Source organism: Nothobranchius furzeri, chromosome 4 (genome assembly GCF_043380555.1).
Source record: "Nothobranchius furzeri strain GRZ-AD chromosome 4, NfurGRZ-RIMD1, whole genome shotgun sequence".
NCBI classification, from domain to species: domain Eukaryota; kingdom Metazoa; phylum Chordata; class Actinopteri; order Cyprinodontiformes; family Nothobranchiidae; genus Nothobranchius; species Nothobranchius furzeri.
In genome coordinates, this window is record NC_091744.1 from 49857220 (window position 1) to 49871037 (window position 13818).

Genomic DNA, 13818 nt, shown 5'->3' on the forward strand with positions numbered 1-13818 from the left:
GGACAACGGACATCAATAACAACACAGTAAAAAGTCTGACGTGTTGTAAAAACTGCTATTTTTAGCACATATTAAGTCCGACGTGTTGCTACCAGACGTACGGTGTGAGCTGAAACTGAGTGCTACAAATGAAAAAGTCACACAGTGTCTGCAGAATATATAGAAATACAGGCTAAAATGCATTGTCTTGTAGAGGCTCCGAGTCCCCTTGCAGAAGTGACATTTACATGCGGATGTTTCCTGGTCAGGTTGCAGCATCGAGGAATATGGTGTGGTAGGCTAAATCCATTTTACAGTATTTACACTGGAGTACGTTTTCCGCCTTACTACGTGAAAATTGGTCCCACACCTTTGACATTTTCTGTCTTTTTCGCACTTCACCAGGGTCCACATTGTCCGCCGTGGCTTAAGAGAAAGTTAAGTTGCGTTCGCTACTCGCGTGTGCATTCAGTGCAGTGTGTATGTGCGTCACTTATTTCGGTCTGGGTGAAACATGATCACGGGCGATTGCAAAGCCATGAATTAATTAAACATGAATTAAACGAAGCTTCGAGGCAGATAATTTGACTTGAGGATTTTCTGTACTCGAATTATTCGAGGTACTCGAGGAATCGTTTCAGCCCTAGTTGGATGTGCCTGGAAAACCTCACCAGGGAGGCGTCCAGGAGGCATCCTGACCAGATGCCCGAGCCACCTCAACTGGCTCCTCTCAATGTGGAGGAGCAGCGGGTCTACATCGAGCCCCTCCCGGAAGACTGAGCTTCTCACCCTATCTCTAAAGGAGAGCCCAGCCACTCTTCGGAGAAAACTCATTTTGGCCGATTGTATCCGAGATCTCGTTCTTTCGGTCACTACCCAAAGCTCATGACAATAGGTGAGGGTAGGAACGTAGGTCAACCGGTAAATTGAGAGCTTTGCCTTCTGACTCAGCTCTCTCCTCACCACTACAGACCGGTACAACGCCCGCATCACTGCAGATGCAGCACCAATCTGACTATCGATCTCACGCTCCAGTTTTCCCTCACTCGTGAACAAGACCCCAAGATACTTATACTCCTCCACTTGGGGCAAGACCCAGCGGAGGCATTCTACCCTTTTCCGAATCAAGACCATGGTCTCAGATTTAGAGGAGCTGATTGTCATCCCAGCTGCTTCACACTTGACTGCAAACCGCTGCAGCGGAAGCTGAAGATCACGTTCTGATGAAGCCAACAGGACCACATCATCTGCAAAAAGCAGAGACCTGATCCTCAGGCCACCAAAATGGATGCCCTCTACACCTTGGCTGCACCTAGAAATCCTGTCCATAAATGTTATGAACAGAATCGGTGACAGAGGGCAGCCTTGGCGGAGTCCAACTCTCACTGGGAACGAGCCCAACTTACTGCCGGCAATGTGGACCAAGCTCTGACACCGGTCATACAGGGACCTAACAGCCCGTGTCAGAGGGCCTGGTACCCCATACTCCCGGAGTACTCCCCACAGGACCCCCGAGGGGCGCGGTCAAACGCCTTCTCCAAATCCACAAAACACATGTAGACTGGTTGGGCAAATTCCCACGCACCCTCCAGGACCCCCCTAAGGGCATAGAGCTGGCCCAGTGTTCCACGGCCAGGACGAAAACCACATTGCTCCTCCTGAATCTGAGGTTCAACAATCTGACAGACTCTCCTCTCCAGAACCCCTGAATAGATCTTACCAGGAAGGCTCAGGAGTGTGATCCCCCTGTAGATGGAACACACCCTGCGGTCCCCCTTTTTAAATAAGGGGACCACCATCCCTTAGTCCAGTGGGACTGCCCCTGATGTCCATGCGATATTGCAGAGCCGCCAACACAGCCCCACAACATCCAGAGCCTTAAGGAACTCCAGGCGGATCTCATCCACCCCTGGAGCCTTGCCACAGAGGAGATTTTTAACCACCTCAGTGACCTCAGCACCAGAGATTTGAGAGGCCAACTCAAAGTCCCCAGACTCTGCTTCCTCACTGGAAGATGTGTCGGTGGGATTGAGGAGGTCGTCGAAGTATTCTGCCCACCGATCCACAACGACCTGAGTAGAGGTCAGCAGCACACCATCCCCACTATAAATAGTGTTGGTAGCGCACCACCACAGATGTGTCAAAATCCTTGTGGTTCCAGAGGTTATGCAAAATATGGCCGGTCTGAAGCTTTTCTCTAGAACACTCGAACTGTTTTGTCTGAAGTTGAACTCAGGGAAAAACCAGAGTAAAACTAGTTTTAACGGATTGATGTTATCTTGAATAGCCAACTAGAAGTTGGCACTTGAGGATGTTACCAAGAATCGCAGAGACACACCCTCTGTGATGGAGACTCCGAATTTAGGCAAAAGGTCACCTTATGAGTCATGCATTAACTTAACCTTACTTGTGAGTGCAAATGTTATGACCTTTTCAAGTAAACATACTAAACAATCACTGAGCACAGATTAAGGAAACATTTCATTATTTATAATTAGAAATGACAAAAGTTCATTCAATGATTATGTGTAATTATAAAATCTTCTTTTCTTCTGGGAATAAAGGAGTTTATTTTAAAAGAGTTCCTCTGTGATGGACCTTGGAGGACAAGATGTTATTGTTTAAGTTTTATTATCTCTGCAGTCCAGCTGGTGTGATGAAGTAGACTCTGATTAAAGGGGCTACATGCAGACTCTCTGACTCCTGTCATGGGAAAATACAGTAAGATGTGTCATAGCCAGGGTAAGTTGACCTGGCTGTGCATTTGACCTGTGGGATCTCAAAATCAGGCCATTTCGCGACATTACAACTAAATACTATAACATGAAAACAATAAAAGAAATAAAGAAATAAAGCTAGAAACACATTTGAACTGTAAATAAACTTACTGCAGCTGTGATGGCAAATCTTCTTCCACACCTGAATCAGCCACAGGTGTATGTAGATGTTTTGCTTTCCTGTAAGTAGTGTTCGTATTAGTAGAAAAACTAGAGAATAGAAACTGTGGATCATATGTAGCTTGGAAAATATTTAGTGCAGAGACACTTACTGCATTTGTGATGGAAAAGCAAGCACATCTTGCTCCTCAACAAATCTTGACGGTAGTTTCATCTTCCTACAAGATTTTCTAATTTCCTCCATTATTTACAAAAGAAAATCTAATATATAAAAAAAAATCTCTGTGAAAAACACAGCTGAAAAAAAAAACCCGGCTGATATACTCAAATGGAAATCTGCATGTGACTTTTATTTTATCTTTGACTTTGTGTCTGGAAAAATCCGAGATCAACTTTGACACATTCTGGAGGCGTAACGCGTAAAGCATAAGCAATGTATCGCTAGGCTTCTGGGATGCTTCCAAAATGTAACACCTTGTGGCTGGTGGAATCACACCTATCTACCATAATGGTGGCTAATTGATACGTTACGTACTATGTTTCATGGATGTTATGCAGTGGAAAGGCCCAGTAAAAAAAACCTGGCAAGGACTTCCTTGCACGCCCTGTATAGTTGGGCATGTCTGGAACACCACACCAGAGGAGCATTCAAACCAGATGCTCGAGCCACCTGAACTGGCTCCTGTCAATGTGAAGGAGCAGCAGATCTACTCTGAGCCCCTCCCAGATGACTGAGCTTCTCATCCTCTTCCAAAGGGAGAGCCCAGACAACTTGCAGAGAAAACTCTTTTCGGCCACTTGTGTCTTTTTCTTTTAGTCACTACCTAAAGTTTATGACCATAGATGAGGGTTGGAACATAGATCCACCGGTAAATGTCTCTTTGCCATGACAGACCAGTACAATGCCTGCATTACAGTAGACTTTGCACCGATCTGTCTGTCAAATCTCCCAATCCATCTTTCCCTCATTTGTGAACAAGACCCTGAGATACTTAAAGTCCTCCACCTGGGGCAGCACCTCACCCCTGGCCTGGAGAAGGCATTCTACACTTTTATCAACTCATGACCATGGTCTCAGATTTTGGTGGCAAGTTGTAAGCGATTCTAAATGTGATAACAAAAGGAAAACAGCTGGTCTTTTTTTCACAAGAATTAAAAAGCAAAGCCAAAAAAAATAATGATCCAACAAGAAACATAAAAAGCTGTTGTTTCAAGCAGTTGGCAGCTGTGTTTTAGTTTTTACACACTGTTTACAAATGTGACAGAGTCTGCTAACAAGCACCTTTAAAAAATTGCATTGAATTGACTCAAGTGAATGGAAAGAGTTTCCATCATTTATATTTAATGATTAAATTTAGCCAGTTAGCCTTTAATCTTTTTGAGCAACTCGACACATGCAGGCCTCCTCATACACGTGCCAACTTAACCATGTGATAAAGATAATTCATTTAATTCCACTGTAATTAAATGAAATGTTGTTAGTTATTGCATTATACTACATTTTAAAGGCAAAGAAAAAGCAGCAAGGGGACATTTGGATGTGATATAACAGCAGTAACAAAGTTTGACTGGTTCATGGTATGGTTCTTCTTTGGTTTTGATGTTCATCCAAACAAGCCATGCAGTTTTAAAGAATGCAATTCAGAGAATAATGTATTTTTTTCCCTTGTTGCAATGTGGATAACTGGGACCCAAGGAATCATGTGTTGTTTACTTTAGCTCTCCTTTTTTTCCAAGGACAGTGATGAACAGCCACAGATGGCCGACGAAGCTGTGGAACCACAGACTGAGGAAGTCCTGGGAGAAACTCTGGACAAAGCTGTAGATCTGGTTTACTCCATCAATGACAGGCCCCCCTGGTACCTCTGTATTCTGCTTGGCTTTCAGGTAAATTTACCATTAATTTTTGGTTCAATTTTAGTAAAAATGTCAGCAGCAATGTCAGTTTCCTTAAACACCTAGTGAAAGCTGTGATTTCCCTCTCTACCTACAGTCCTTCCCGGTCTCAAGTGTTCCAAAAAGCCAAATCAGGGGTTAGTTTCCATCAAACTGAGCTGCAAATTTCTCCATGTTAGTTTCCATTCTGCATGGGAGTTCTGAAAACGCAGTGTGAATATTGCTCAGCGAAACCTGTTTGCGATTCATCTCTTGCAACGTCTGAGTCTGAGAGTCCAAAAAATGACATATTCCTTCTCAGGAAAACTGCCAAATGCTCTAGTCAGCTCCAAAATCTTACGATGGGAACCCACCAACTCCAAACAAAACAAACCCAGTGACCATGAATTAAAATGTATACATGTTGTCTGAGCCCTCCATGGAAAGTTTATTTTGTAAAGCGGAAAAAAAGGCATCAGTTGCATTCACAGACCAGCTCACCAGACCCATGGTTTAAGAAAATCCAGAAAGAATGCAGACATGCGTTCAGGTAGAGGAGACAGGACAGAGGTTGGCACTGTAGGGATGAGCCGGATACTCGTTTCAGACGAGTATCCGGTAGTACGGATAAAGCATTTTTGATGAATACGAACGTGAAACGAGTAAACCTCGTAAATATCTGTAATCGTGCTGAAGGAAAATCCTCATTGGGTAACTGACTGTCTTCACGCTCTGTGATTGGCCAGTCACATAGAGCGCCCGCCCCTCCCTACACACAAAACTGCAACCGGCCGGGAGTGCAATCAGTCTGGCTCATCCACGCACACACACAGACAGTAACGGATCTCGCTGTGATTGCTTCACTGCTGCTCACGTTTCTTCAGTTTTCCCTAGGTTTTCTTCAGCTCGCCTCTTTTTCAGTTGAATATTTAAAGTTACTTTTGTCGTAACTTACATGGTGCATTTGACAAGACAGAGCTGACGTGCTGTCACTACCTCCGCTCCGGTCGGGTTTTTTACTGTTTTAACTCCCTCTCTCTCCCTCTCTCTATCTCTCTCTCTCTCTCTCTCTCTCTCTCTCTCTCTCTCTCTCTCTCTCTCTCTCTCTCACACACACACACACACACACACACACACACACACACACACACACACACACACACACACACACACACACCTTAATCAACATTGGTTTGTTTAACTTTGTGTGGGAAAATGTTAAGAACGTTTAGAAAAAAATCAGTTTAATCAAATTAAAATAAAAACAATATATATAAAGTTGTGTCTGGTTCTAGCATTTCATATTTCCTAGTTCCTACTGAATGAGTTCAGATGCATTAACTCATGCACTTAAATATTAATGTTCTGGTTTTATCGAAAAATTTGTTCTGTAATAGTTTCTTTACTATTGCGATCAAAAATTCTGAGGCTGCTCTGTAAATAGTTTTCAAATAAACAATACACATATCAACTTCTGATCAATCCATATCAATTTCAGACATAAAATAATATATTGATGTAAACCACACCCACTTCTGGTTAAACCACGCCCACTTCCGGGCTATGCCACGTCCATTCCGAGTACAGATACAGATAATTTAGTTGGTTGAACAGATTCAGATACAGATAGTGGTGTACTCGCTCATCCCTAGTTGGCAGAGATGATAGGGTTGGAAGGAGAAAAGAGGAAAACATCTGATCCTATTGACTGCAAGCAGGAAAAAAATGTATTGAGGAGCACAGACCTGTAGCAACCAAAAACATATAGCAAAGGATTTGCCCGGTAACACACCGGAAGCTGGTAAATCCAGCCATCTGCCCAAGTATCAGGTAGCGTACCTTGTTGAGTGTGTGCATGTGCCCTTGCTTTATTTCAGCTAACTAGGAACAACTCATTAGCTACTGATGTATTTCTGTCTTAAAACATCCCAGAATGCTATGCAAACCTGACTAAGGGGATGGCGTCTAGTTCAAACTTACAACAAACACACAGCCATTCTGTTGGATCATCTAAAGTCCCTCCATAACTCAACAGAGTTAAGTATGGACATAAAAATTAAGTTAGATAAGGTAAAAATCAAAAGCATTATAAAGCATTATAAAGTTATTAAGTTGAGTTAATTTCCTATTAATAACAAAGGTATTTTTACTCTGATGTATTTTAGAGGTTTTACAGGTAAAATGATACCTGGACTTAAAACGTGAACATGGACTAGGCCTAAAGCACATCACATCATGCTAACACAAAACTGCAAGGTGACAAAATTTTCTTGGCCAAATATGCAGTAAGGTGCTCAGGTAGAATGTAAACAGATGTTTACTGGACATTCAGGGATTCTGCGTTCATCCTTTTTATCCATTTGGGTCTCAGTATTGCATCTGAGGCAGCTTATCTTCTACATGGATCATCACCCTACTGCACATTTTTCAAGCCAACAGCAATTCTTTACTTTTTAATACTTCAGTGTTTGCACTTGTCAAATCATGTTCCATTAGCCAGTGTTCCAGTTTTAAGCAGGTATGTGAGGAATGTTTATTTTTTTGGAAACCCCTCTCCCCATCCTCCTTTTGTCTCTCCCTTTCTCTTTCCCCTCTGTCATGTCTGGTCGGAATTACTAAATATCCAAAAAACAATAACAATAAAGTTTTAAGTAACAGGCAGAAGCTTTGATGATCCACCTGAGAGTAAATCTGTAAGGCTTGTCACCAGCATTCAGACATCAATTCTGTTTGCTTCTCAGCCAGACAGGGTACGGGGAAAAAGAGAAAAAATATATACTTGGTGAAACATCTTTAATTCATCTTTAACAGACTCAACAGACCCAGCTTGTAAGTGACAAACTGACATTCTCTAAAAGTACAACATGTTCATGAGTTAATAACAAGGCAGAGTTTAATGAGCGCAGTTTCTTTAATGACCTCCTGAAACCCATCTATCCATTATTTTTACCTGCTTATCCACCAAGCACGTTGCAAGATTTTCAAAAGTAAGGGAGATGTTGTCTGTGCCTAAAATAATCTCATGTTATTCATCCTCACAGACATGACTTTCATGGTGAGTTTGGATATCTGTTCCTCTAGGGTCCATGGGATTACATGGGTGTGCCTCAGGGTTCAATTTTAGGCCCAGTGCTTTTTAATCTTTATATGCTCCCTCTTGGCGGAGTCATCAGGAGACATGGGGTGAACTTCCACAGTTATGGGCTTGACACACGGGAGGCGACATCGCCTCTCCTCCATTCATTTTCAATGAGACATGTGCGACAAAGCGATAATCGCGGGTCTCCCTCCTACCAAGCGAAACGCGAAAAACGTGCGTGTGAAATTTTGCACTCGTGCACGTGTCGTGCACAGGCGACCCAGCGACGCGATCCCAGAAAGTTGAAACATTTTCAACTTTTCATCGCTGTCGCTCGGACGAGGACCAATCAACGGAGGTTTCATTCACTGACCAATGAGCGGACATAATGCTCCGCACATCTCCGAGCAAACATGAAGGAGAAGTTGATTATTATTATGTTTTATATAGTAAAATCAGAAGTAAGATTTCACATAACTCTAGCAGCACCTTGTGAAACATCATATCTACCGCCTTATTAACTCTGAACCGCCTAAATTACCTTAATTCCCTCCAACCTGACACAGCCAAACAAAACAACGGAAGTTTCGATTTCTCCATGGAACAGAACGCGTAGACGGCTTTGCCGCTGGCCGCTGCCGTGGATCGCCTCCCGTGTGACAGGTAATAAAAGCGACAGCGACAAATTTCGCTGATCGCGGTCGTATGTCGCCTCCCGTGTCTCGAGCCCATTATGCTGATGACACACAGTTGTACATCTCCATGTCTCCTGATGACTCTCGGTCAATGGATGCACTTTTTAACTGTATTTTAGACATTGAATCCTGGATGGCAGAGAACTTTCTCCAGCTCAACCAGGACAAAACTGAAGTTTTAGTCATTGCTCCTGAGGCCCAGAGAGCGAAGCTTTTACCGAAATTACAATCTCTGTCTTTTAATCCATTTAATCAAGTGAAGAACCTGGGTGTGATTTTTGACTCTGAGCTGACTTTTATCCCACACATAAAAAAATATCACAAAAATAGGTTTTTATCATCTAAAGAACATCGCCAGAGTCCGTCCCATTCTCTTTCGGGCCAATACGGAGACGCTGATGCATGCTTTTATCACCGGTAGGATAGACTACTGCAATGCCCTGCTTTCTGGTCTTCCTAAAAAGAGCATCTCAGGTTTACAACTTCTACAAAATTCAGCAGCACGTGTCCTGATGAAGACCAGGAGGCGGGAGCACATGACACCAGTTTTAGAATCATTGCATTGGCTCCCCGTATGTTTCAGGATCCATTTTAAGGTTCTTCTAATGGTTTTTAAGTGTCTTAATGGTCTTGGGCCTTCTTATCTCTCAGAACTGCTTTTACAATATGAACCCTCACGGACTCTGCGCTCCTCTGGCAGGCGTCTCCTGGTCATCCGTAAAGTCAGGACACACACTCACGGCGAGGCGTCCTTCCAGTGTTATGGCCCTCGCCTCTGGAACGAGCTGCCAGAGGACGTCAGGGCTGCAGAGAACGTTCATGTTTTTAAGTCCAGACTCAAGACCCATCTTTTTAGGTTAGCTTTTATCTAAATATTTACTACAGTTTTATTCCTTGTTTACCATGATTATATTTTATTACTTGCTTTGCATGTTTTATATGATTATATTTTAGCAGTTTTATTATTTAATATTATTATTTTATTGTCTATATGATTTTATTTATTACTTATTTTCTAACTTTTGTCATTTATATTAGCTCTTTTATTATATTTTTACTCATTTTAATCCAGTGTTTCCTCTGAAGGGGCCCTCTGCCCCGGGAGCGGTGGTCGACTGTAGCTTCCTGGGCGCTCTATAGGTGGGGGTCTATGCTCCCCCTCCTCTGAGCGCCCTGACTTAGTGTGGAAGACCTGATGCTGCCGGGGCAGATGGCTCCTCTGATGGCGTTTACTTGCCTTACCTTACTTGGCTCATCTGGACTCAGCCAAATATAATTTTTACTTGTGTGTGTGTGTGTGTGTGTGTGTGTGTGTGTGTGTGTGTGTGTGTGTGTGTGTGTGTGTGTGTGTGTGTGTGTGTGTGTGTGCTTGCTTGCATATGTCTGTTAATGTTTTTAACCTGTTATGGGAATCTGGGGTCATTTTGTAAAGCACTTTGAGTAGCACTTTGTTTGAAAAGCGCTTTATAAATAAATTTGATTGATTGATAATGTTATTTTAATTTCCATAATAGCGGAGCAGGTTCGGATTTTAGACGCGTCATGCATGTCTCCGTTTTAAACATGTTTAAACTGTTCAGAATACAAATCCAGGCTCTGTTTCGTTAGATTGATGTAACTAAAGTTTGTACTGAATGGAACTTTACATTAAACCATGTTGAAAAGAAAAGGATCTGATTAATGGGCTCGACACATGGGAGGCGAAATCGCCTCTCCTCCATTCATTTTCAATGAGACATGTGCGACAAAGTGATAATCGCGGGTCTCCCTCCTACTAAGCGAAATGCGAAAAATGTGCGTGTGAAATTTTGCGCTCGTATACGTATCGTGCGCAGGCGACCCAGCGACGCGATCCCAGAAAGTTGAAGTAGTTTAAACTTTTCATCGCTGTCGCTCGGACGAGGACCAATCAACGGAGGTTTCATTCACTGACCAATGAGCGGACAGGATGCTCCGTACATCTCCGAGCAAATATGAAGGAGAAGTTTATTATTATTATGTTTTATATAGTAAAATCAGAAGTAAGATTTCACATAACTCTAGCAGCACCTTGTGAAACATTCAATTCAATTCAAGTTTATTTATAAAGCGCCAAATCACGACAAGAGTCGTCTCAAGGCACTTCACATAATAAACATTCCAATTCAGGTCAGTTCATTAAGCCAATCAGCAATAATGTTTCCTATATAAGGAACCCAGCAAATTGCATCAAGTCACTGACTAGTGTCAGTGACTTTACAGCAATCCTCATACTAAGCAAGCATAAAGTGACAGTGGAGAGGAAAACTCCCTTTTTCTTTTTTTCTCCCCGTGTCCTGTCTGGCTGTGAAGCAAACAGAATTGATGTCTGAATGCTGGTAACAAGCCTTACAGATTTACTCTCAGGTGGAGCATCAAAGCATCTGCTTTTAATGTCACGCCTGATACTTCAAATTTTATTGTTTTTGTTTTTGAATGCTTTGCAATTCCAACCAGACACGGAGTCAGAGGTGAAAGAGAAAGGAAAAGACAAATCGTGCGGAGATAGGGGGGGTGGGGGTGGGGGGGTTTCACAAAAATAAACAATAATTAACAAGAGTCTGCTTCTAGACCTGCAGAAAGAGAAAAAATGGGACACAACAATACATCAGGAGCAAGCCATCACTGCGTTAACCTGATGATGAAATATAAAATCCACATTGTTTAACTGAACAATCACACGATAATAAATCATAGTGCATTTAGTGGAAACGACAGCCTTGAGACAAGTGTTGAACGTGCCCAAGCCCCTACTTTTGAGAGCACCATGTGAGCAACTGTGTGTGTACACGCGCTTGTTTATGTAAGGTTTCTCTATAGGAGCGTCCAATAGAGAGTGTGAGGGACCACATATCCGCCCCCTAAAGATGCGTAGGAGACGGGGGGAGCTCCAAGTCCCAGGGATCCAGGCGCTGCCCCAGAACACAGGAACCCCAAGGAGACTGCAACCAGAAAGGCCCCCGCCCCCCTCGAGAGGCACAGAGGATCGCCCCGGAGGCCACAACCAGCAGCCGGCAGAGTCCCGGGAGATATCAGCGGCAAGCCCACAGGCCCGCCTGCAGCCTCCCACCCCCTAGCCGGCCGAGCCCGGGACCCAGCGACCCGGGACCCAGGGGCGACCACCCCCGCCGGGGACCCAGCAGAGCCCAGGGACCCAGACCCACCAGGCAGCCACCGGGTTTGATCAGGCAGATGCCAAAGATCTTATACTTCCTGACCCGGGAGCCACAAACACTCAGGCAGACCAAGGCACCACACCCCACACCAGGTGTGGCAGGGGGAGGGGAGATGAAGATCTATATCATCAAAAGAAGTCCCAGGAGAAGAGAGGAGTCAAAGACCCCACCTGACATATACAGTCATACACAATCACAGTCACACACTCCCTCCCTCATGCTCACACATGCATATACAACCAAAGACTACAAAAGTGCACGCCGGACACCCACTCATGCTCCCCATACACACCCTGTTCACTCTGGTCCCGGTACTGCTGCACATTGGGTACAACCATCACCGGTTACCAGAGTTTGACCCTTTCTGCTGGGGTGCTGATGAGCAGGCTCCCCCGCCCAACGCTGGGCACAGCAACCCACCACCCCAGACCCCAAACAGATGGCCGGATCTCCCTCCTAGCCTCCAGCCCCAGGAAGCCTAGCAACAACAGAGTTGTGCTAAGACCTCTAGTCTCCCCCCACCTGCTCCAATATAGTGTTGTGTGTTGATGAGGTGGCTGTGGTGAGCAGGCAGTGCGGGCGTTGTCTGGCCTATGCCAGCTGATGCCACCGCACCACCCCACTTGCACCCACAGCCCTCGGTGTCTAAGTGCAGTTTAAAACTGAAAGTGGGCACCGGCACTCGGGAAGAGGCTGAGAAATCCCCCTGCCAAGTGCCGTTGAATGTGCTCACTCCCAAGGCCCTAAGTGTGTGTTTGCGTGGAATGTCGTCGGTGGAAGTGTATAAGGTGCAAATAAAATTGGGGGGCAGGTTGCCACAGGAATGTGGAAATGGAGTCAGCACTCGCTGACTTATCCACCCCCCAAGGTCCTATGTGCATGTTTGTGTGATGATGTGAGGGAGCAGGCGGAGGAAAATATGCGGGGGTGGGGAGGAATGGCTGGTTGGGCTTAGCCCTCCAGGGAGCCAGCTCCCCTACTGGCCCCAATAGGCACCTCTGTTGTCAAACTGCCACCTGGGGCATGGAGACCCCAGCCCATCCTGCCAGGGTCCAAAGCAGCAGCATTATAGAGCCCCACGGAGCCCGAGGGCACCAACCCAGCCCCACCCCAGAAGAATATCTATGCCCATCCCTGCATTTGCACAACTTCCAGAATATATAAGACATAGGACATCCAGGTAAGGTTGGCTCCTCCCCCTCCTGTACCTCCCCCTCGCCTGTGACGAGACAGCAGAGGGGCCAAGGTCTTTCCCCTCTGTCATGTCTGGTCGGAATTACAAAACATCCAAAAAACAATAACAATAAAGTTTTAAGTAACAGGCGTGAAATTAAAGCAGAAGCTTTGATGATCCACCTGAGAGTAAATCTGTAAGGCTTGTCACCAACATTCAGACATCAATTCTGTTTGCTTCTCAGCCAGACAGGACACGGGGAAAAAGAGAAAACTTGGTGAAACATCTTTAATTCATCTTTAACAGACTCAACAGACCCAGCTTTTAAGTGACAAACTGACATTCTCTAAAAGTACATGTTCATGAGTTAATAACAAGGCAGAGTTTAATGAGCGCAGTTTCTTTAATGACCTCCTGAAACCCATCTATCCATCCATCTATCCATTATTTTTACCTGCTTATCCACCAGGCGCGTTGCAAGATTTTCAAAAGTAAGGGGGATGTTGTCTGTTCCTAAAATAGTCTCATGTTATTCATCTTGTTATTTTAATTTCCATAATAGCGGAGCATGTGTGGGGCTGACGTCTGTAGTCGTGAAGTGTTTTGAGCGCCTGGTCCTCCCTCATCTCAAGTCCTTCACCCCCCCCCCCCCCCCCCCCCCGGACCCTCTGCAGTTCGCATACAGAGCCAATAGGTCTGTAGACGACGCCATCAACCTGGCCCTCCACTTCATCCTGCAGCACCTGGACTCCCCGGGAACCTACGCTAGGATCTTGTTTGTGGACTTCAGCTCTGCGTTCAACACCATCCTCCCTGCTTTGCTCCAAGATAAGCTCTCCATGCTCAACGTACCCAATTCCACCTGCAGGTGGATCACTGACTTCCTGATGGACCGAAGGCAGTGCGTGCGGCTGGGGAAGAATGT

General features: G+C 44.8%; 1 protein-coding gene across 1 annotated transcript in view; it reads left to right on the forward strand.

Annotated features, from left to right (window-relative positions):
• si:dkey-106n21.1 (solute carrier family 23 member 2) overlaps positions 1-13818 on the forward strand; it is a 165198-nt gene that overhangs the window by 75576 nt on the left and 75804 nt on the right. Inside the window, exon 2 of the mRNA XM_070550236.1 lies at positions 4614-4763. Coding sequence (XP_070406337.1) covers positions 4614-4763 — 150 coding nt within the window. The remainder of the gene's footprint in view (positions 1-4613; positions 4764-13818) is intronic.